The sequence below is a fragment of the Phodopus roborovskii genome, unplaced genomic scaffold (assembly GCF_943737965.1).
Source record: "Phodopus roborovskii unplaced genomic scaffold, PHOROB, whole genome shotgun sequence".
NCBI classification, from domain to species: Eukaryota; Metazoa; Chordata; class Mammalia; order Rodentia; family Cricetidae; genus Phodopus; species Phodopus roborovskii.
In genome coordinates, this window is record NW_026126424.1 from 5,809,302 (window position 1) to 5,835,502 (window position 26,201).

Genomic DNA, 26,201 nt, shown 5'->3' on the forward strand with positions numbered 1-26,201 from the left:
GTCACTATACTACATTGCAGTTGTGTAAGTAACTCTTGGCTCTCTGCTTGAGATCATGCCTCAGTCATCTTCGTGGTCTTTCAGTACTTTCAATCAAACCTCTATTTACTGGTAACAGTAAAGAGTATCTAAAGTTACTTCTACACTTTTTTTTTGTTTGCTTCTTGTTGCATTTGTACCACTACTCACACACATGTCATTTTCTTTAACTCACCAATCAAATGTGTATATAAAACCAGTCTGATGATATCTAATACCTTATAAACAAAGTGGGGAAAATTGTATTTATTTAGAAGCATTTAAGAAACACTGTAAGAGCTAATAAAAACACAATGTTTTTTCACCACTTCAAATTATATAAAACTAAATAAGATAAAAGCTGGTGATTTTTTTAAAATAAATATCTCACACAAATGCATATAAATATGAAAACCAGTGATGGTTCCAATAATACTTTTGGATGTGTCAACAAAGCAAATATTTATAGAATGTAAGATTACTCTTAGATAATTGTAAAAACAACAAAAGACCCATTTATTTTCTCAGGATAATAGATGAAAGACAAACACTTCAAAGTCATATGCTCAAAAAAGTTCCATATTCTTTGGTTTTCAGAATATTGAAAGTTTCTTACTATTTTTAAATATTTAGTGGATAAACTCATTACTAAAAATCTAAAGTTTGAAAAGTGAATTATAAAAAATTTCAAATGTCATTTGTATAAGCAAACTCTTATCACATATTTTTTCTGTCAATTCACGGAAAATAAATTTAAGTTATTCGTTAAGTGAAGCACAAGAAAGCACATTTCAAGAGAGGAACTGAAGTCATTCCTCTGAATGTTCCCATTTGCTTCCATGTGGGCTATTGGTCTTAAAGCTAAATGCTAAATTTAATGCTGTATCAAATGAGACCCATAAGTTCACGGTAACTTAATTCAACTTGAATCTGATTTTGTTTTACCACACACTATGAATCAAACTCAGAGACAAAACTGTCTATGCATGGAGCATTTCTAGAGAAAACAAAATCCCATAATTAAATTTTTTAGAAGTAAATATTTAGAGCTACTTTTCCCAATGCAGAAACATTTCTACCATAATAAATGACAGCTAGCAAAATGTTCAAAAATAAATGTTATAACCACATGCTAAAGTACACTTTCAGAAATTATATCAATACTCTAACATGGTCTGGGCATGATGACACAAATCTATAATCCCAGCGTTTGGGAGATGGGTGGTCCAAGCCAGTCAGGGCATACATCAAGACTTTCTAAAAGAATTTTTTATTTTAAAAAATGAAAGCCATCTTTAAATCAGTAAATCAGTACTCTGGGTGCTTTAAGTAAGTGTATTTTAAAGACATTCATGTGCCTACAGGATTCATGATAGCACTAGTCATCACTTAGTATTCATCATCACACAGCAACTTGACCCTGAATTCACATCCCCACCCAGTGTGAAGTGGCAGTATTTTGCAATTGTGATGACATATCACACTGGTTGCTATTCTATGTTGTTTTCTTAACTTTCATATTTGGTTCTTTTTTTTCTAATCAATGAGAAGAAAGTAAAAGACTATCTTACACAACATGTAAAATATATAATTTATTGCAGGTCAATTGTTATCACCTAAATGACAGGGCAATTTTGTCACCAAAATATTAACCTGTATCACCGAAGTGCACTTGGTTCTATAGAATCTGTCTTAAACATTAGTGTTTAAATAATCTAATGCTGATGTTTCTTTCTGGCAAAAGGGTCTAAAGATATAGACCCAAATCTGTAATTTCTCTAGGTAAGATAACTGGTCCAAGCAATCTTCATAAAATGTTAAGATCCTTTTCTGTACTTCTCAAAGAACAGGGTGAGCAACCCAGACTGCTACAGCAGATAGCACAGAGTTGTGATGCTGGGGTACAGGCATGTGGATTCCAACCCAGCACACCTGATAGGGACACACTGCACAAACTCTATGGGCATTCATTCCTACTTCTTTTATGAAATGAAGAAAATAATTGTGTGTGTTTGCTATAGAACTAAATAGTGGAACACACAAGAAGATGGCCCTTAGATCAGAGCCTGGGAACACAATTTTTTTTTACCACTTCTAGAGGCAAAGTTCTTTGGAATTCCAACACAACACTATATATTTATGGTTATTAAGCCCATTTTCCAAGGTTGTGATAGTTAAATTTCTATTAGCTGTTAATAATATGGATAATGTTGGTACAGCAGTAGCATAATAATAATAATATCAATATGAATAAATATAACCAGTTCTAAGATTTTTTATAAAAATACAAAATTTTTAAAAATCTTTATCTACAAAGAAACAAATAACTCCACATTAAGATTAACAGATTACCAATTAAATTATTTTAAAGTATCACAATGAGTATATATCTTTTATACTCAGATTGGCTTTCTGCTAAATTGTCTACATAAAAATGATGATGGTACAACACTATACGGAGAAGGAAGGATGGGAGGGAGGAGATGACTGATGAAAGAGGAAGGAAGAAACTAAGGGGGGATGAAGGAAGGAGAGAGAAGAAAAGGAGGAAGAGAAGTTGTGAGGGAAGGAAGAAGAAAAAGAGAAGGCGGAGGTTGGGAGCCAGGCAGGAAGGGCAAAGGAAGAGTGCAGGCAAAAATAACATTTGAAAGCATTTATTTTAGAGGAAATGTCTCTTTCCGCTGTTTTCCACATTTATTGGAAAAGACAATCAATCCTTCCAACAGTAATATCGGATAGGAAATTTGACCTTCACACCAAATAATCATGATGAAGAAGTGAGATTTAATCAAATAAAAGTTAACCATAAAACAAGAACACTGCTTTCTATACTAAATAATGTGTGACCTTCTTTTCCCCCTTAGACAGTCACTAGAGAAAGTAGCTCAGAGATAAAAATTATTCCCTCCGTGTAAATAAAATGTTGTGAATATAGGAATTCATATGAAAAACTCAGAGATATTGAATTTCCATCAACCCTCCCCCCCCAAAAAAAAGTTGTTACTCTCTCATAGACATTGGAGTTTTATCATTTTTTATTCATTTTCTTGGAGACTAATCAGCATTTACTCATCTCTGATTGCCTTTTCTGTGTTACTTTCTTTCAAAGGATTCAAAGCTAGAAACACACAGTGATGCTTATGTATTCACTTGTTGAGTGATGACGGCATTATTTAGGCTTGACAGTCTTGTTGCCTGACTGCACTATTTCTCCACAGGACCTGAAGATGCTGGAAGACAAGTGTTGGCAGAATAGAATGGAAAACTGAGATTTACAAGTCAGATGAAGTGATCTGCTAAAACAGAAAACCAACCAACCAACCAAACAAACAAACAAACAAACAAAATCTCACACAAAAAAGTCATTGCTAATATTGTAATATTATCTTGTGGGAATCTGAGGGGTGGTATGTTGCAAAGACCAAGACCAGGAAGGTCCAGGATGGTGGGCACAGTATCAGTTTGCTGGGTAACCCTCACACTTACAGAGGCAGGGGAGGGAGGAGATAACAGCACCCCATTTAGAGCCCTGTGTGACCTTTACATACTGAAACCTTCAGTCTCTGTCTGCAGAATCTAATGTAGACTTAGATCATTCCTAAAGAAACTTCGAGGATTGAAGTTTAGGAAAATAAAATTAAGTAGATCCTAAGTGGTGCACTTAGCAATCAGAAGCCAAAACAAACAAACAAACAAAAAAAAAAAAACAAAAACAACAACAAAAAAAAAACAAAGAAACTCTTTTTTTTAGGAAGTGGAAAGTCTCTACAAATGGGATTTCATGTGCTGTTATATCATACAATAAAACCTATGCAGACAGAACATGTTCTGAAACAGCTCTATCTTAAGATTTTTTTTTTTTTAACTATTTGACGTATTTTACTTTGTGTCATTGAGACAGTGTGTCATGTACCCCAGGAAGGCACTAAGTACACTATTTTGCCATTCAAGAGATGGACTTGAACTACTGATCCTCCTACCTCAGTCCTCCAAACACTAGGGTTGAAGGTGTGCTTCTGCATGCTTGCCTAATAACTGAACTTTATCATTTAATGCCGGTGCTATACATCAGAGGAACTTACATGAACCAAACAACCTCAGTGTTGCTGTTGTTGTTTTAAAACCTAAGAAAACTGTCTACATCTTCGTAATAATCATCATAGCATCTCTAAACACCAGTGCCTCTTTATAAAGGCAATTAAAGAATTGGGGCATAGAGAATTGAGGCTCACTTAAGAATCATAACTCTGGATCATTGTCAGAGATTAAAATGATATTTTCTTGATTATTTAAACAAAAAGTAATTTATACTACAGAACCTGTGGTCTATTATTGGCATGCTAATAATTGTGACACATTAAACACTGTTATCTCTTTAAGGACTGCACTAGGCCATAATCTGCTTTACACATAGATGGCAAGCTAATCAGATTAAAATCCTCCTACTGTCCTACTACCCTCCTAGTGCATTTAGAAGGAGAGCCAAGCTCCCTAACTCAGCATATGCAGCCCTTTGGGACTGGACATTCATGCAGCCTGCTCAGCCATTCCTTTCCTCTCTGCCTGCTCCCTTCACTCTTCCTGACAAGGAATGGTTCCTCCAGCCTGAATTGTTCTCTTCTGGGTGTGCTCACGAATTTTCCACAGATGCTTACATGGTAGTGTAAACGTGACCTCCACAGTCATATTTTAGGGGACAAGCCGCTTTAAGGCACTGACAAACACACTCTCCTTGATCGAACCCTGCACAAGTCTTCTTTTCAGACAAGCCCCTCCTTAGACCCTGCATGATCTGCCTAGGACAATCTGTGACTAAAGAATCCTGTCAGTCATGCTGCCTGCTAGTATGTGACTGATAGTACAGCTCACGTCTTTCCCATAGTGCAGTCTTCATCTGTAACTAGCAACTAGCATTTGCCTCTTTTTCTTCCTTCTTTCCTTCTTTCTTCCCTTCCTTTCTTCCTTCCTTCCTTTTCTTTTTTTTTTCAGGAGCCACTCAGTCTCCACATATCCAATTACCCTACATTAATTACCAACACAAGTATTCTCTATGCCATCATCTAGAGGTTGGCTTATTTACACACTACAATGCAAAGCTGGGAGGCAAAGACATCATCTCTCTTGACTACTGATTTCCTGCTTTTGACACCTCAGCCCACTGCTAGCCTAGCATTCTAGTCTCAAGACCCTAAGTTGAGTGGAACACTTCTTGCAAAATGTGTAACATGGTAAGAACATGCACACCTCACACCGAGGAATGCTGCAAGTTAGTCATGCGTAAGTTTCATTATAAAAAGTCAGAAACATAAAACAAACATTACACACTATTTCCTCTGGTTGCTTATTTAACCATCACATTTTTTTCCCTAAGTGTACATATTACTTTTACAATCAGAAAAACTTGTTTTAAAAAGCACTGAGAAAAGTTGTTTCATAAAATGACACTTTGGGGTATTTTAAAATGTTTCTCTTTAGGGAAAAAATGATACACATTTATTTACTCCTCAAGACTTGAATCTTTGGTGGTGTGTACATTTAATCCTAAAACTGAGAGACATTAGGAGGTGGATCTCTGTTAACTTCCAGGCCCCACTGGTTTACATAGTGAGTTTTAGACCATGCAATGAAACCCTATCTAAGAAAAAAAAAAAAATGAAGAAAAGAAATGAAAAGAGAAAAATTTCACAGGGGAGCAACTGTCCAAAAATAGTGTCTGTTTTCTTGAAGTTTTAAAATGTAACAGATTTTTAAATCATAGAACAGGCAAGGCAGTTAAAAAAAAAAAAAAGGCAAGTAATAAAACAGAGGCTAAGAATCTCAGAGGCTGGGCAATCCAGGCCCCTCAGGGGCTCCCTGTGCCCTTTAGGGCAACAGTGAAAACCAGCTACCTGAAGCTCTGCTAGACAGCATTGCCTAGCTGCTCTCTGCAGGTCAGGTTGTCTTTCACACTTATTTATTTGTTGTTTTGAATCAAGGTCTCACTCTGCAGCCTTAGCTGGCCTAGAAGTCAGAGAAACTCACCATCCTCTGACTCCTGAGTGCTGGGATTAAAGGCATGCACCACCTGGATGCCTCTTTAGGGCTAAAACATCCCTCATGTGTTGGCATCTGATTACTCCCCTGGGATAGCTACTAGTGCTGTTTCTAAATCACCATTCTTCACTTAAGTAAATACAAAGAGAGTTAGATTAGGTAATTTAGGAACCCAGCAATTAAAACAGTTAAGATAAAGCAAGAAACCCAATCGCTCTCATTTCCTCCAATTAGAAAAGAAGTGTTGGTGAAATTCACTCGAAAAGGTTCTGCCGTGGGGTCCTCCCTGTAGCTGTTTACTCTGTTCATGGACTGTCTTCCAGCTCCAGAAGGCGACTGACTTCTGGAGTCAGTCATCTCAAGTGGAGTCTTTACTCAAATTCTACATTCAGAATGATATGGTCCTGACCATTTCTCTGAATTGGAATCTCTCAGTGGGCCAGGGTTAGTAAAGAGCAACTGAGTTGATAATGGCCTAGTTCATCTCTCTCCATCCATTACCAGCAGAGCAGAGTAATTCTCACATACATACTGTGATTCCAAATATGTGGTTTTCCCCATTTTCTAACTCTTTAACAGTTTTATATGAGTATACATATGGTTTTTTGTTGTTGTTGTTGTTGTTGTTTTTGTTTTTCCAGTTCGTCTATATAGAATTGCTACCTCTTGAAAAACTACAGCTACAAATTCTCACATGTTATGCTCGATGATTTTGCAACTCCTTTGCTAACTGGGTAAAAGGTCATCATTTTTATTACAGAGGTGTCCAGAAGGAAACTGAGCTAACATAGCCGACTCTAAAACATGTTAAAATACAGTGAACAAAACATAGCCAGATGTTATTTAACTCTAAATTATTCTCGGCATGCTCATTGGCTAATGTGCAATCAATGTTTGCTACAACAGGAAATACACATTATTCATTTCATTGCTATATTCATTGCCACAAAAGAAGGTGAGGCTAATTAATTGAACTATTTTAAAAACTTCAATCTTGTTTCACAAATAATATCAAAAAGGATGACTTAATAAAACATTTATATAAAAACAAAAACATATGAAGGATCAAATGTAACCATGACCAAGAGATTAGAATCTATTTGTTAGTAATTGTGAATATTCTGATTGCCAAAGTTAACATGTCTACTGTGGTTTCATACAATACACAACATATATCCTTTAAAATATTTTGAAAATATTTCCTCACCAATATTTGGGTGCTTCAGAAGACGGCAGATTCTAGCTTCCCTTTCCAGTTTCTGGTGATCTGTTGGAAAATGATAGGGAAAAGTAAATTACAAAAAGGCCAAAAATAGTAAGTCGTAATAGGCAGTATGCAGATGGCATAAAGCTGTCTGTTCTTATTTATCTTTTGATTTCTTTTGAAGATTGTGATCATTTGAAGTTGCATTTAGGTGAAAAGTACCCAACGAACCAGCCTAGTATTATGCAGTTTGTATTATCTAGGTGTTTTATTAAGTTAGAGAACACAGCAGAATTCAGACTTGGAATGTTGGACAGGGTATTAGGCCTGGCACATAATAATAACACTCCTGTCTTTGCGTTTGTTTAATCTTTATTTTTATCCAGGGGAGTTTGCGGTTGGTTGGTTTTACAAAACAGGTTCTCACTCTGTACTCCAGGCTTACTTAAATGAGCTCATGATTCTCCTACCTCAGCCTCTCATGTGCTGGGATTAACAGCATTTGGTACACCTGAAATCACTCAGTATAAGGAGATTCATACAGGATGCATATCTGGAAACAGGCCAGTAGTGATGATGTCACTATCATTTTCCCCTGGGAGCAAAGAGGTTCCTGTGTGGTCAACAGGCTGGTTACCATACTTTTCATGGCAAATACACTCCATTTTCTCAGGTAAATAAAATTATAGTGAAAGGAGAGAATCCATTTCCTGTCCAGCAAATGCAGATCACACCATCATGTTAGTTTTGGTATTCAGTCTGTCCTGCCATTTGGTTGGTGTTTTAGTATATGAACAACAACTGACCTTACAAGCATAAGCAGGACAAAATTTAATGGGCTTTTCAGATAACTATAGATACTGTTCTTTAATATTACACCCAAACTCAACACGTAGTAGTTTTTTTGTTTGTTTGTTTTAAGTTGGGTGTCATGTGAAATTTGAAACCTTGCAAATCAAATTTATGAGCCCTATAAAATGAGGTTATAAATGGTAATGTTTAAATAAAATAGACTTTCAACATGTCTTTGGAAAATAGTGGCTCAGTAAATGATGTAATCCTTCCTAATGCTGGCATATTTCACCATAGGCCTTCAAAAAAGTAAGACGTGTTAATATCACCACCAGCCTTATCAGAACAACCTTAAACTTGGGGTATCAGTCACCTCTCAAAGGTAGGTACAACATCCCCTAAATTCTAGTTGTTTTTCCTGAGAGCTTATGATATCAGCAATAAATACTGGCTGCTGCTGTTGCTTTCCCTGAAATGAGAGGCTCACTGTTCATGTCTGTCCACACAAATGCAAATGAGCACAGCTAGCTTTTCAATTTTTTTTCCCACTACCAATAATGCTGGCTAGGGAGCATCTGGTGAAGCCACCACACAGGTTCTTTGCCTGCGCAAACATCACTTGTGGGGACAGAACAAAGGTGCTCCTTCATATGGCTCAACCTTCATGCAGAACCTTACAAAGATGCATCAGCAACAGTTAAAGCCTAACAACTTTGACTTCTTCATTATAGACAATATTAAATGAAATTGATCCCTTTCCTAGTTCTCCTAATGGGACAATGGTGTTAAAAATACCAGGATTGGTACTATGATTTAGCAACATTTCCTTGAGACATGCAAATTCTAGTATTTCTTTTGCATTCATGACACATCACATGTCAACACACACACACACACACACACACACATTTAAAAAAAAACTGTTAAGAGCTGGTTTACAAAAGGCAAATGAGGTCTTAGTTTTATTTAAAAATATGTTTGACCTTATAGATCCACTGAGAGAAATCCAGAAGTTTCCCAAATCCGTAGTTTGAGAACTGCCATCTGCTGCTACACATACAAACTTTCTTCTGGAGTTTTGGAAAATAAGCTGTGCACACACATGTGTGTCTGTGTGTGTGTGTGTGTGTGCGCACGCGCGCGCACGCACATGCACAGTGTGAGAAAAGCAGTGCTTTTATGAAGTAGGAGCATTGCATGGAGCAGCCATGAGTCTATGTCTCTGGACTGACAAACAGCAGTCTGTACTTCCTAAAGTAGTGTATCTTTCGATGGAAACTCTTCAAATTGTGATGCCTTGAATAACTCCTAATTCTTAACTATTTGTAAATATTATTATTTAAAAACATACAAGTAAACACCAAAGGTTACACCAAATTCTGAAAATGTGCATATTTCCATTATCTTAAACAAGAAAAGTGTTTTATGTGGAAGCACATGGAACACATATGCTTAAAAGACTTATAACTTCCTTATGGAGATAAGGAAATGCAAATATATGCTAACCATGTGACAGATACAAATATAAAGCACGACATATATGTGATTCCATATATGCCTAAATGAAGGAAAAAAGGAAGCAAAAAAATCATTACAGACAATAAATTTTACATTGCTTTTAGCTATAGAGGTAAAAGTAATTACAGATTTATTTTACTTAGTTTTTTTTTTTTTTTTTGGTTTTTGTTTCTATGGCTGACCTGAAAGTTGCAATGTAGAACAGAATGACCACAAACTTCTAGATGACTATGAACTTCTGAAAATTCTCCTGCATATACCCTGCTTGTACCTCCTAAAATACTGGGCATTGGGATGACAGGCATGTGCCACCATACCTGTTTCAGTGATTTTTATAAAGTCAACTCTTACTGGCAGAGCTGCTGCCTTACAAATTTTATATGCTGAAGTCCTAATACCCCTGATCCACAAATGTAACTAAAGTTGTGGATGGAATGTTTGAAAAGGTAAATAAAACAAGGTCAGTGGTGTGTGCTCTAAATTAATATGGATTGTGTCTATGAAAAAAGAAGAAACTGGGACATTGACATGTGTGCAAACAAAACAGCGTGGACAGGGACAAGATTGCTATCCATATGCGGGGGAGAAAGATCACAGGAAAAATATGTCTCTGACACCTTGGTTGTAGACATCCAAATTGCAAAACGTGTGAAGAAATAAATTCAGTCTGTGGACTTTGTTACAGTGGCTCAAGCAAACTACCAAACCCATGTAACAATAGCCTTCTATTGCTGTGAGTCAAACATCACAAATGTAGAAGCAGAACATCATATACACCTAGAATCGGTTTCTGTGGGTCAGGATCCTGGAATTGACTACACCTTCCAATCAAGGGAACTCAGATGCTTCCACGTTTGCACACTGGTTGCCACCATGCAGTTGTACTAAAGGCCACTAAGTTGTACTCAGTTCTCAGCTTGGCTGGACCCAGCCCTCAGTTTCCAGCCCATGTCATTGGATCAAAGCTAGCTACCATAGAATAGTTGGGAAAGCAAAGGTGAAAGCCATTCTCTTATTTAGCCTAAGCATGGGAGGCACAGTCCATATTTGTCATCTTCTGTTGGTGGGAAGTAAGACATTGGACTGTCCTGAGTCTGACAGTGGCAAGGGTTACAGGATTCTTCTATCGTCTGTCCACCACGGCTCACTTTCCAGCACTGCTATTTCGCACCTTTCACTCTCTGAGCAGCTTCACTGCCTTTTTTTGCTCACACCCAGTCATCAAGCTCTAGATCTCCTGTGAATCATAAGGTATTCTGCACTCTGCCACTGGGGCGTGTTATGACATTGCCTCCCAAAATGATGATATATGTAAATCCTAGTTTTCACTAAAGTGAGGATTTTATAATAGTGGATATGCATATCACCTGGTGTGACTCAAATTCAACATCAAATCCACAATTTTACTATTAAAGGGAGTAGGGAATTGAGGAGGAGGGATTAAGTACCTGTTCCTTCAAAAGCACATCTGTATTTATCCTGCTGAAGTATAAATTCATTATACACTTAAAGTTTCCTTTTCTTTTAATTCAGCCAGCAGCAAAACACCTACTTTCTATCTCATTATTCCCAAGCACTCAAAACTACAATAGCAAGAGACAAGGTTAGTTATAAAAGAGATTCATGATACAGTTTAGCAGTATTTGAAGATCTGGGAAGTTCTGCTCGTTTGCTTGTTTGTTTTTTAGACAGTGCCTTATGTAGTCCATGTTGACCTTAAATTCACTATAGAGCTGAGGTTGGTCTTGAACTTCTGATCCTTGTAGCACTTCCTGATTGCAGGGTTTACAAGCACGTGGTTCTAGGGAAGGAACTCAAGGCTTTGTACACAATAGGCAAGCACTGTATCAACTGAGCTACATCCCAATACCTGAAGATGTTATTAGCCATGGGCCCTGAATCTAATACAGCACCACCCTACCTTGTTTTTTAAATATTTGTTAAAGCACTCTTGCTATAACAGTTGGGCCTCATTTTTCCTGTGAATCTAAAAGCCACATTTATATGAATAAAATTATATTTCAAGCTGTGATTTCTTTCAGATTTGATAAGACACAGGGAATTAGCAATATGTGGCTGAGGGAGGGACTGTCATAAATAATGCTATAAAGAAAACACATTTTCATCCAGTTTTGACATGGAATAGCATCACCAAGAACAGACCTCTGGATTGTAAAACAGTTTCTAAGGATATGGGTAAGTATACTCACTGTTTCTAGGTTAAGATACTGTAGTAAGATAATTTAGTTCAAACAAAATGGAAACTTAAAATTCAGACATAGTGAAGTAGTGACTCCTTCATGTGTTCAAGAATAAAATTAAGTAAGCACGCAAAACATCTGACCACACATGTGAGTGCTAGCCCTCAACTACTTTCACACAGCAATGCTGGTGCCATGAAAATGATAGAAAGCAACAACTTGCTGATTTGCCACTGGGAAGGGAATTGTCACTGACTTCCCCCCATTGCTTTGTGAAATCATTACTAGCACTATCAGCTGGTTCTCATTCAGAGTAGGACCTGGGGATCCTAGGTGTGACTACCAACAGCTTTGCCTATTGGACCATCCTAGCACAATGCTGCGGGACATCCAGGCAGAGGGAGAGTTTGGCCTTCACTCATGATCATCAATCACCATCCATTTTACCATGCCCTTTCATGAATGTACAATTTACAAATAGCTTGGGTTTGCCACAAACAAAAGAATTTAATTGCCCCCAGATTCCCTTCCACACAAACGGAAGCTCACTCTTAAAGCTCACTCTTAGGCCAAACCTATAAAACTGTGAATGTCTCACCCACTGTGTCCATGAAAACAAAGGGCTGAACGTCTACATCCACCACAACTCCTGGTCTACTGGCTTTTCACATGGCAGCTACAGGGTCTGCCTTCTTTTTGTTTATTTCCCAGGTCCGCACCTTCTGAGGCTCTATGCTCCAGCCTGTACCCATCCCTTGGTTTTGTTTTGAGCTCAAGTTACCCATGCCCCTCTGGCTTCTGGACTTCAATTAGCCCAACTTGAATTTTAGTTCTGCCACATTTGTTCAGGCTCTAAACAATCTCGGCACGATTAAGAGGAAATACCCATAACTTCTAGGAACCAAATGTGCCAACTAAACCAGTCCCTGAAGAGGAGAAATTCAATGACATGGATTTAAACTATTTCTAATGTTGAGGTGTTGCATGAGTTCACCACATATCTTGCTACTATTTAAGTTTTGATGTCTAGTGGAGATCATTATGGAAAACCACTATGAACCAAAATGCAAAGTTGTGGAGCCCAGCCCCAACAAATACATCTACAAAACAACTCCTGTACATTGCTAAAGAAACATTTAGGAAGAAAATTCAGAAAGAATGTATGAGCCAGAGGAACAAGAAGTTTCCTAGAAGATTGTGCCTCCTAGTGTCAGACACTACACCCATGAAGTCTCACCAACATGACTGAGAATGAACTGTGATACGGTAAAGTGGGAGAGGAGAACCCATGAGGTCTCACCAAATGGTCAGCCCTACACCGGAATAACGTACACACTGGAGAGATTGCATTTGGGAAAATATGTTGTATATATACATAGATATGTGTATGTGCATGTATGTATGTATGTATATATGTATGTATGTATGTGTGTATGTAACAACAATTAATGAAAAATAGACTATGAATTTGAAAGAGAAGAAGGTTTGGAGTGAGGAAAAAAGGAAGGGTGTGATATAATTGCAATCTGAAAAAAAGGAAATAATTAAAAGAAAGCTGTATTTTCCACTCTAATCGCTGTAAATATCTTAAACATATAAGACAGTTTCAGATGCATAAAGTAGACAGCAAATAAATATTTGGTGAGTTTTTTTTAAAGGAAAAAAATAATGGATGTTCTACTCTCGATTGGCAACTTCTGTGAGCTAAAGCCAAACAAACAAGGTTATGAAAACATAGACTTGTTAGTGGGGAAACCTGGAGGGAAGCTGTCTTAGAAACAGTTCCATCCTATAGACTCTAGAATCACATTCTGAACATGCTTTCCTTGTGAAAAAGAAATACCTCACTAATTAAGGCAGTCAGTCCTCTGGAAAGAATATAAATTTTGCTTATTTAAATAGGTCACATTAAAAAAAATCATTGAATGTGGATTTAAATTCATCATAATCCTTTAATTAAAGGTTTTAAAATCCATTAATGCTTTTCATTTTACTGTTCTATTGTGAAGGAGTTACAACACAAATTTTAATGTTTAACCATTTGACCTAGATTCTTTCTGACACTAGGTATCAACAAACCCCTATTATTTTGATGACACCCCAGCCATGTCAGTGACACCTTACAATGATACTTATGATATTCCCCCTGCAGTGAGTGCTCATTTCTCCTAATTTAGAAGTGAAATCTTCCTAGGTTGGTATGCAGGAAGCTCATACCAACATTAAATTATGAGTTATGATGTCAATCCAACATCAGTTCCATATAGACTATATGGATGCTATAGTTCCCATATAGAGATGTCTCCCCATCCATTTATTTAGTAATACCCATGTCATTAACAGAAGAGGAGGAACAGGTAGAGGAGGAGGAGGTATTAAGTTTGATTTCACCTTAATTCTGCATGATTACCTCAGGAGGAAAGTGTAGGCCTAAAATGTCCCTGACATGGTAGAACTTTATACATGTGGTGAAAAGTTAACCCAGAGGCACAGTAGACAAGAGTTGCTTCCTTGGTTCTAACATGACTGACAGCTGGTTACTCCACTTACTTGCCCTAAGTGTCCATAACTTGATCCTCACTGTATTTTCTTCTACATATGCTTTCATTTATGAGATTGGAAGGATCTGTACACAATTTTGTTTCTATGCCAAGCACCACAGGCCTCAGTCACTTGACATATCACTAGACTTACAGACTAATGAATTATAGGATATCTCATTTACACAGGAGGATTAGCTTCCAATGCTTTAAGACACAACATAAGTGTAGCTGATTGCAGTTTATGTATTCAAAATCATGAGTAGAGCAAATTTTCAATGTTCCCAATACAGAGAAATAATAAATATCTGAAATGATATGCAAATCACCTTGATCTGATGATTACATATTGGATACATTATTGAAATATCACCCTGAAACCTATAAACTTACGTTAATTAAAAATAAAGGCATATTTTTAAAAATATTCACCCATACAATTAACATATGTAGCACTAGGTACTGCACATAGGTTGAAGTAGGTTCTCTATGAACTACAGAATCATCACAACCCTGACTGAAAAACTGGGTCTATTTTAAGATAGACTTTTAAAAGTTGCATTATAATTATATTCATTACATCAATGATTATAAAATATTTTTCATTTTACATTAATCCTAAGACATTGTGAAAATAAAATTTCACATAAATCATACTTAGAACACTGCTATCTGAGATGGGGGCAGACCACTGTCACCTCCAAACAAAAGGTATCAAATCTCAGACCACCCTTTATAAGAGTGGAGTCAAAACAAGGATGGGTTAGCTGGGCGGTTGTGGCACACAACTTTAATCCCAGCACTCAAGTCACAGGCAGGTGAATCTGAGTTCAGCCCAAACTACATATTGAATTTCACATTAGCCAGAGCTTCGCAGGGAAACCCTGTCTCAAAACAACAACAAACTCGCCAAAAACAAAAACAATCATGACAAAAGTTAACGGTTCAGTGAAGGGCAGGACATCTCCCTTGACTTTGGCAGCTTAGATATGTATTGTCTCATCTCAGGTTCAGGGGAATAGACTTGGGTATTCCCTGGATTTCTTTGTCCTTCTTCCCAATGTGGTCATGTTTGAGTAATCATCTTTTCTCTGATTTCCACTATTAAAATAAGACAGAGAAAATCAAAACATTATTGTGGAATAATCTTTTTGTACACTGTAAAGATGTGTCTTTGTCAAGGCACCTTCTGATTGGTTGAATGAAAGAGCTAACTCGTTACTAGCTAGGCAGATATAGACAGGACAGCAAGACATAGAGGACACTGGGAAGAAGGCTGGAGTGTCCGGAGTCCCAAGAGATGCAAAGAGAAGCAATATGAATTCCCAGTACTGAAAAGGGGTGCTGATGTGTGGCAGAGAGTAGATTTTAAAAATACAGGTTAATTTAAAATGTAAGTTAGCTAGCAACAAACCTGAGCTATGGACCAAGCATTTAGAAGAGCCTCCATGGAAGCCACTCACTACTTCTAGGTGATGAACTGCTCTTGGAGTAAAGTGGAAAGAGTGTTGCACAGTTAAATGCAGATATATGTGTTCAAAGCACACTAGTACCAGGCTGTAGTTTGCTCTATAAGACTGGTATTGATTTGACCTTTTTTCCACTGTTTCCCTTTACCCTGTAGGGTTGTGCCCTGCAGCAATGTTAGCAAAAGGCAGAGAAAGCCACTGAGAGGCAGTAGCAAAACCATTCAAGGGGCCAGGAGCAGGATTGGCTAACCTCAGGCAGGGGTATAAGCTGTGAGCAAGACACACCAGTCCAAGGTGGTAGGGATGTGAGGGGTGAGAAATTCGCCTGAACAGCATTTATGGTACAAGGTGTTTATCAGCGTGTTTACTCAAAAGACTATATGGAATAAACTATCATCTTGAGTGATAGTCAATATCATTTAAAAACAGACCCCTAGCCTAGGCCCTACCCAAATGACTTTGCCAGATTTTGATGCTTTCTCCTAGAAGGCTTCACCCTCCCTGAGGAGCAGATGGGGAATGGGACATGGGATGGGGGGACATGGAAGGATGGGAGGGAGCAAGAACTGGGATCGGTATGTAAAATGAGAAAAAGAAATAAAAAATTATAATAATAATAATACAGGCCTTTATAAACAAGGACAGGAGGAAATGATTAGGCCTATTAAGATTAAAGTGGTTTATATTTGTGTATATATTTTAACTATGTCAACAATGTAATTCCATCAATAGTTATGTGATGAATCCTGTGTAATATTCTACCTTGCTTCCACATTTGCTATCTCCCAGAATCCCCCAGTGTAGTGTTACTACTGAGGCTGGAGGGATTTCAAGATACAACGCCATTTCCATGTTAGGCACAATGGAGCTGAGCCATGTGACATAATTTGTATGAAAATCCTTTAGACTTTGACTGCCTAGAGTTTAATGGACACAATACATACTAAATATAAATATACTCCATATTTTCCCACTCTTTACAGCAGTCCTAGCAAATTTTACAGGTAGTTGATAGTAACACGAGAGTGTATTTCCTTCTGGGACATATGTATCTGTGTGTGTGTGTGTGTGTGTATACTACAATAAATATATTTTGCTTTTATTAAGAATTAACTATACACAAATTATTCTAAAGGTGAAAAGCATGGACTATCATTTACAGATTTCAAAGAATAAGTTTTAATGTAGTTTAGTATTAACACCTTAAAGTAGAGATTAAAGAATGATTTTGAATAACAATATAGAATAAAGAACTGCAAGCAATGTGCATTTTTATGGTGCTTGAAGAGGCTGGAGTTATTCATTCCAGGAGCTATTCCCCTCGGAATAAAGGGAGCTGCAGTTTCAGGGTCTCTCCTGTGCAGGGGCTCCCACACTGGCCTATGCAGTGATTTCATAGACTGACATGTGTTCATAAAAACTTCAGCATAAAGTATTTTACCAGCAATTAATCTTTCCTCCTTTTTCTCTTCCCTTCAGAACACATTTAAGTTTGTGTTTAGTAGCACTGGGGTGGCTGTAAAGGTCTTTGAGAACCATCTAAGCAGAATCTGAGCTGCAGATCTATTTAGTAAGTAAATTTCAAAATAAATGCACCTGACTTGCAGGTCATGTCTGTGAAGAGTTATTGCTAGTCAGCCCAGTGTAGGAAGGCTTCCAGCAACAGCCAGCACCTAGCCTTCATCAGGAGGATATAACACTCCATCGGCAGCACCATGATCATGGACCCACATTACAGGTTGCTCCACACATGTATGAGGAGAGAGCTAGAAACATTTATTCTCACTCTTTTTCTGGTTTTTACATATTTCATAGTGTTTGTCAGCTCATTAGAACTCAGATGGGCATAGTAGTGCATGAAAGACTAATAAAGGAGGATCAGGAGTTCAATGTCACCCTTGGATACATAGGAGTTAGGGGGAGGTCTGCCTAGGCTACAACAAAATAAAAACAACAAAAATAAAAAATAATAAACTAAAATATGGGGCTACCTGTGCTTATTTTAATTATAATATATGTTTATTTTGAATTTGCTTGGTAAGCCAAGGTTTGTTTACTATTTAAAGAATGTTATAAGTCACACTCGTTTTAGGCCCACTCAAACCTAGGTGATCAGGATTTGCAATATTTATGGTTAAAGGTAGAAAACTACTTGTTTTTCAAATACTAAGTATAAAAGATGAGATTAGCACATTATGATATTTCACAAAAGTTGTAACATACATCTTCTTTCCTCTTTAAGTGAACAAAGTTATTTACTTTGTCAAAACATTCACCAAAAGTCTATTCATGTATCCTATCAGTCATGAGTGACAAACCACATAGAAAAGACACCAAATTGAAAACTTAAAGGAAAAATGGATTTGAATCAGGCTCTCTCAGCCATAACAGTAAAAGACAGAAAAGCTTATGAATTCAAAACAACAAAACCAAAACGTTGTATCTATTCCTCCCCATTTCATTAAGATACTACAAATTTTGAGTTTGTGTAACTTCAATATCAATAGGAAAATAATTTCTGTGATGCATGGTACTTAAATATCTTCACAACAAGCATTTTTCATAACTGCATTATCAAACATGGTGACACCTCATCTTAATAATTCCTATGACAAACACACGGAGAGAGAGGGGGGGTACCCTTCAGGGGAAAAGTGATTTATCATTTATCAGACCCCATGCTAATGCAAGAAAATTGAACTCTCCCATATTTTATTAGCTGCATATCTAATCAACTCATAACTGGATCAAAGGTGTTAATAAAGTCCTGAAATTCTGAAGCTATTTGAAGGAAACATAGGTAAAGTGCTATAAGATGCAGGCTTGGTTATAATCTCAAAAAAGTAAAAGAAACCACAATACACAAAATACTATCTAGCATTCTCTAGATTACTCTCTACAAGTTGATTGGCTTTGAAATTTATAAAATGAAATTATTTTATGCATAAAATAAATAAAAAAATCAGTCTTAGGCAACTGAAAGGACAGGCAGGGGAAACAGAGGAGAATGAGAGAAAGAGAGATAAATTTAAACAGAGTACAATGGCATATGCTTATAAAAGTGGTGTGAAACCCATCACTTTCTATGCCTACATAAGACCATACTTCAAAAAAATTGTCTATTTTTATTATACATTCTTAGTCTGTCACACTCTGTGAGTGCTTTTATTTCCTACTTGTACAAATAAAGGAAGGTTAATGCCGCCTCTTAAATGTAAAAATTCCTACTGAGACAAGATATTAAAGTGGAACAATACCCATTTTAGCAGAAACCCTGAAGGGTAAAAATTAAATGGTTGTCTGGTATAGGGCACCAAAATCATGCATTCAGAAAAGAGCAATGGGTGTTCAAATCATTTTGGAACCAGGAGCCCACTACTCATTTCCAGTTATATGAGGGTGGGTAATGAGCCCATCAGAGGGTACTGTTCCGGAAAGAATGGGTAGGACTTCCTAGAACCCCTCCTACTCCTGTCAGGGTACAAGTCTGATGGGAAGGCGTGGCTTTAAGAAGAGAATGACTGTAAAGATGCATCAGTGTAATTCCTACGGTTTGACAAAAGCAAGGATAACTGCTTTATGCCTGACTAACAGGCATGAAAATAAGGTAGGCTAGCTATCTTGACACTGCAAGGCCAGGAGCTTGGGTTGTGACTGAACTATGCGTCCAGCATTAGAAAGAACAAAATGCATGTTTCTTAGGAAGTGGTTGTCTTGTAAGTAACAATGCCCAAGGATATCCATTTGGGAGGCAAAGCAGTCCTGCACAGGGTGGAATGCCAGAAGCCCAGGAGTTGCATAAGCAATTAAAACTGTAAGTCAGAAGAGGCGTGGCCTCTGGAAATACTGTCACCAGAAGACCCCAAAAGGAATCAGTGGAAAACACACACACACACACACACACACACACACACACACACACACACACACACAAATGCTCCACAAGAGAGTCAGAAACCATGTATGTATCCATCAGGGAATCTTGTGCAGATTAAACTGCATCAGTGAAGTCAGATGTTCCTGGCTCCTTATGGCTCTGGCCCAAGAGCCTGGTAAGGACCTGTAGGAGAGGAGGTGAAAGGATAGTGTGGGACATCACACCAAGCTCTGATTCATTGAATCTCTCAATTCTGAAGGATGCTATGTGTGGCATTAGCAGGAACTTTCAAATTTATGAAGTGGGATCATTCTTGTGATTACAATGAATTGCAAAGTTCTGAGACCTACCCAATGTTTCATAGGGAATCCACCCACAAGATGGGCGTCTGGGAGCCGAGTGGATTTCCACTGTACTACAAAAACCAAAGGGCTAGTCATAACAGTCATGGATGATACTGTTTTCTGTAACAAAGTTATAACCATCTAGACTTTGGATTGAATCAATTCCATAACTTCTTGTATACTTCTGTAACTTGGATACTTCTGTAATAGATTTTCTTCATATCTCATCACCCCAATTTCCTTCTGGAAGGAAAACTACAAAGAAGAGGGGTCTAAACAGAGGAGAGTGTGGCTTCTGTCAGATATGCTTGTGGACATTCCAGCATTCCAGACTCATTAATTTCTTTCCATGGAATTCACAACACAAGTGTATTATTCTTTCTGATATTGAAGTCATGACAGCTCCAAAAGGCAAGATAAAACTCTCCAGACTTGAGGAAATGGCATTTTTCTTTTTCTTTAGATTAATTTACATTACCGTATGAAAATGTGTGTTCTGCCCATGTATATGTGCCCACAGAGGTCAGAAGTGGGGTACCAGATCCCCTGGAACTATAATTACATCTGTATGTTTGGGGGAGCTGGAAACTGAACTCAGGACGTCTGCAAGAGCAGCTTTTGCTCTTAATCACCAAGATGTGTTTCTAGCCTCAAGAAAGTGATATTTTCATCACTGTTCTAGATACAATATATTATTTGACTCACTTCAGGTGAATGAGCCATCTTCTGCCTGGGATGCTGTGTCTCACATAAGTGCTGCATTATTTAGAACATATATTTGACATTCCTGTGGTATTACACCTGGGCCAGCTCTAAAGCAACAATATTTTGAAACCCTGCCTCCCCCAAGATCACAGATTATAAGGAGGCATAGTCAATGCCAACAAAATTGACTCTGCTTCCTTCTAAGGTAGGAAGCACAATTCTGTCCAAGAGTTAGGAATCACTCCCTAGAAAGGTAACAGATCCACTCTCTGCCTGCTAAGTGCATGATGACAACAAAAGCTATTTCTAATTTGTGTTCATCTACAAGTATCATCTGAGTGGAAACAAGGTTCTTCAGCATCTGGGCAGTCAGAGGAACATAGGACTTCACTGTTTTTTGCCAATCAGTTCCTTTACTAGCTAAATTGGAGGACTAGAAAAAGGGGAAGTTAAAGGAGTTTTGGTACTTAAATTGTGAGACTAAAGATTCTGCAAGGTGACTTGAAAATATGGTGCTGTGACAGAAGCCACCATAGGACATCCTGCAGAACCCTCCTGCAGTACAGCCATTACCTGCACAGCCTGCCTTCCACAGCCAGCCTGCCTCCCACCTGCACAAACCACCTACCTCCCACCTGCACAGCTCACCTGCCTCCCACCTGCACAGCCAGCCTGCCTCCCTCCTGCACAGCTCACCTGCCTCCCACCTGCATAGCCCACCTGCCTCCCACCTGCACAGCTCACCTGCCTCCCACCTGCACAAACCACCTACCTCCCACCTGCACAGCCAGCCTGCCTCCCACCTGCACAAACCACCTACCTCCCACCTGCACAGCTCACCTGCCTCCCACCTGCACAGCCAGCCTGCCTCCCACCTGCACAGCTCACCTGCCTCCCACCTGCACAACCCACCTGCCTCCGTCCTGCACAGCTCACCTGCCTCCCACCTGCACAGCCAGCCTGCCTCCCACCTGCACAAACCACCTACCTCCCACCTGCACAGCTCACCTGCCTCCCACCTGCACAGCCAGCCTGCCTCCCACCTGCACAGCTCACCTGCCTCCCACCTGCACAGCTCACCTGCCTCCCACCTGCACAGCCCACCTGCCTCCGTCCTGCACAGCCAGCCTGCCTCCCACCTGCATAGCCCACATGCCTCCCTCCTGCACAGCTCACCTGCCTCCCACCTGCACAGCTCACCTGCCTCCCACCTGCACAGCTCACCTGCCTCCCACCTGCACAGCCAGCCTGCCTCCCTCCTGCACAGCCAGCCTGCCTCCCTCCTGCACAGCTCACCTGCCTCCCACCTGCATAGCCCACCTGCCTCCCTCCTGCACAGCTCACCTTCCACACACAGCCAGCCTGCCTCCCAGAAGGTAAATCTTTTGCCTCCATTTTCAGTGTTTAATTCCCGAGTTTGTCCCAAGGCTGGTTTGTTTCTCCTATTATTTCCTTGAGGAGTTTGACTCTTAAATGATAGATTTTCATAGAAAATATGAATGCATTTCAACTAAATAAAAGGGAAAATCTCCTAAAGCTTTACTTTATAGACAGCTGTTGGCAACTTCAATGCATACCCTGCCCATGTCTTTGTGTGAACACACAGCACAGAGCATATTCCTTTGTTTATGTTTGTAAAGTGTCTCAATTCCCTTTGGATGAATTCTTGGTACACAGAAACCAGTTTCTGTAGTCATGAAGCTGGCATGAAAAATGAAGGAACAACTAAAAGGCAGATGAACAGAAATTGGGGTTGGGAGGAGGCAAAACATACCACAACTAATCACTGTTTTCTTCCCAAATGCAACACCACTTTCAGAATCTACTTGGCTCTAAGAAACTAGGGGGAAAGTGTAGTGGAATCAAAATTAATTATTCTAACTAAAGGGAATATTTTTGGAAAAAAAATCATAAGAAACTACCTTGTTAATAAAGCATGGAGTGGGAGGTTGGGAGCTTCAGTAGAAACTGAAATAAAACTTCAGGTGAAGTTTCTGAAATTTTATTGACTTGGGCAAAAACAAAAGCAATGTCATCTTTCTAAAAAATAACTACACTGCTTACTTCCTTCATAATTTATCACTATGCTATAGCCATCAGTGTCTACTGCTTGGGCAACGCAACAAGATCTAACCTACTCATGAAGATACAATTCCTGTTATCTTGAAATACACAACCAAGATTGGGCAGCTCTTGTGGTTCAGGTTTTGATCAATCAAGATAATAGCCAAAATACGATAAAAAAAATGGAGAAACAATAGAACTGAAAACCCAGGGGTTGTGCTACACAAGCCATCTGAGGTTTGTGGACTGCTTATTCGGTACACTGTGTGTTTTCATCCTCTACTGCTCACTGCTCAGTCTACTTTATTTGTTAAAGACCTGGCATGCTGCCAACATTGCACTTCCCTGAAAGCTTGCCAACACTCGGTACTACTTCCACAAACACACAGAACTAGCCCAACATTTGTTGACCTCTGGGTTTCTTGACCTCCCTGTCTCCAGTCATCTTCATTCCCACTCTATCTCAGTCATCACTCTTGCTCCCAAGTAGGAAGTTAAGACTCCCAGTCTCTGACCACCAACTGCTCACTTTCCTATTGCTAGAAGACCCAATTTGTCCAAGGGGTAGATGCAAACTAGTGGATTCAGTTCACTATTAAACCATAAACTTAAGTTAAACATTAAGGGGTTTTGTTTTGTTTTGTTTTGTTACCATGTATGAGTGGGGGGTATGGGTATATGTAGGTGGTGTGTGTGTGTGTGTGTGTGTATGTGGGTGTGTCGGTGCATGTATATGTGGAACATGCTTGTATATATGTATGTGGGAAGGTTCAATGTGTATGTGTGGTGTGTGGTGTAGTGTGATGTGTGTGTGTGTGTGTGTGTGTGTGTGTGTGTGTGTGTGTGTGGTGTTTGTGTCACAAGGTTTTGGATTATGAGTTTTTTAGATGACAACACTGTCTTGCAGCATCACAAGGTTGAACTAACAGTGACTTTTCTCAACAAATCCACTCCTCCACTGTCCTTTTTCTTAAATTCTTTTCTATGCTAATTTAAATTTTAAATACTTTCTAAATATTTAAAATATATATCAGACCAAGGATATTCCTTTGAGCTAAATGTTTAGGAATACTAAAGCCAAGTGTTGGATTATAGATGCAGGAACAATGTTAGTTGAGCACAATGATGCCCAGATGAGATACTGATCCCAAATGTATCATACCAGTTGTAAAGGCATTTGAAAACAAAACAGCTGCAAGATCATTATGACCTCCTTTCAGTTTCTTGATGGAAGATGTCAGTTTGTATATATGTTTCTCTTATTGATTAACGAATGAAGCCCGGTTGGCCAATAGGAAAGCAAGATAGGCAGGAGTAGGAGACAAAGAGGATTCTGGGAGATGTAGTAGAAAAGAGTCAAAATGTAGGACCAAGAGGAGTAAGAAGTTTGGACACTCTTTCTAGTAAGACAAGACCATGTGGAAACACTTAGATTGATAAAAATGAGTTAATAGTTAAGACAGAGCTCGCCAATAAGAAATGCTAGTAAATGGCCAACAGTTTCAAAAACTAATACAGTGTCTCTATGTGTTATTTGGGGCTGACATGGCAGTGAGACAAGGCTGGCAAAAAAGTGCTCAAAAGAGTTTCTTTTATAAAAAATTGTTGTTGTTTGTGTGTGTATATATTTGTGTGTGTCCATGTATGCTTTGGCAAGGGTTAGGGAAAGGGGAACACCATGGAAGCCCGAAAAGGGTAACAGATTAGTAGCAGATTAAGTTGGGTCTTCTGGAAGACTTGTAACCAATGAGCCATCTCTTCAGACCCTCATTTTTGTTCTTTAAAAGCAGATGTGAAGGTTCCTGTCCTCTAGCAGAAAGAGGGCAACATTCATCATCTAGAACTGAAAGTCAAGGCTGAGAGAATTCTGTACAGGACTAGCTAAAATGACTTCGCCACATAATCTGGATGCTACTTCCCAATTTACAATTCTTTGTCCAATTCAGCAACTAGATGCAACTGAATTATTGAATTCTTAAGGTTTTTATTTCTGTACCAGGGCTGTGTAAAGACCCTGTCAAGACATTGTAAAAATGTACATGTGCTTTCCCTACCCGCCTTATCTCTCATGCCAAGCCAATCATCAGGCCTGGCTTTAAAAAGAAATCTGAGGAACAGGAGTTGAAACTCTGCAAAGATCCTTGTACCATGAAGCAAGATGCCTCAGGACCTTTGCACATTCCCTGTTATGGGTCTGCTTCTCCCAAAATTAGTTCTGTCAAGATAGCATTCTTAATGATTGCTCTTCACAATTATGACTACACTCTCACTGTCCTAATTTGATTTCTTTACAGTACTTGCTAAATATGTGATTTCCTTTAACTGACAAGGGTTTCTGTTTTAAGTTTTTCTTTGTGACAGTGTCCAGGATAACAGGATATATGTTGTTTGTTTGTTTGTTTTTTCCTACTGTTTTATAACCAGCATATAATTATGGTACATAATGAATATTCAATAAATATGAGTTAAATGAATTAAAAAACAAATAAAGAAAATGTTCAAATTTAAGTAGAATAGAGGTCACTCATGATAGAGCTTAGATAACTCCCTTCTTCAAGGGCCACAGAAGCAAGAGCATAATCTAGAACATTGGTTTTCCTCCTGTGGGTCATGATCCCTTTGGGGTCAAAGATTAGACATTTATGTTATGGTTCGTAACAGTAGCAAAATGGCCCTGATGAAGTAGCAATAAAGTCACTTTGTAGGTGGGGGTCACCACAACATGAGGAACTGTATTAAAGGTTGTAGTATTAGGAATGTTGAAAATCAGTGCTCTAAAAGCTGCTGTAAGAACAGGGCCATGTGGTAAGAACCTTAAACCATGAAAAAGAACATACAAGCCCTGGCCTTAGAAAACAACTAAGGCTCTAGAAGATTCATTGCTCACTGACAATGATAAAATACACATCCTTCTATGTACAGCTTCTAACCAATACCTGAACAATAACAATACTAGTTGACATGCCTTTATAGATCTAGAAAAATCACACAAGGACCCACAACTATATGACATCACAGCAGTTACTGGCTGCTGAGGGAAGGAGACTCAGTATTATTCCATGGATGACCCTCATAACTTGTTATTCAATACTAACATGTCACATATATACATATACACATGGCAATAGTAATTAAGGAATAAAGAGGTCATGAGTTTGAGAGGGAGTGTGGGAAGGGAGCAGAGAACAAATTGTAAAGAGGGGAGGAAAGGGTGGGTAATGATATAAATTCAGAACTATGAAAATCTCATAAAACAATTAAGAATACAAAATCTCAATTATAGTCCTTGAAGTAAAAAGATAAATCAGTCTAGATAAAAATAGCCTCCACATACAAGGAGGAGAAAGATGGTTTTCTGTGGCAGCAGGGCACATATAAACCCAGAGGAGATACCACAGTATTGTCAGCTGGTACTAAGGAGGTAGAGCAGGAAGAA

At 38.5% G+C, this 26,201-nt stretch overlaps 1 protein-coding gene across 16 annotated transcripts in view; it reads right to left on the reverse strand.

The window, feature by feature from the left end:
* Camk2d (calcium/calmodulin dependent protein kinase II delta) overlaps positions 1-26,201 on the reverse strand; it is a 243,671-nt gene that overhangs the window by 151,436 nt on the left and 66,034 nt on the right. For all 16 annotated transcript variants that reach the window (XM_051185550.1, XM_051185545.1, XM_051185543.1 and 13 more), the window contains exon 3: positions 7,259-7,318. In XM_051185550.1, coding sequence (XP_051041507.1) covers positions 7,259-7,318 — 60 coding nt within the window. The remainder of the gene's footprint in view (positions 1-7,258; positions 7,319-26,201) is intronic.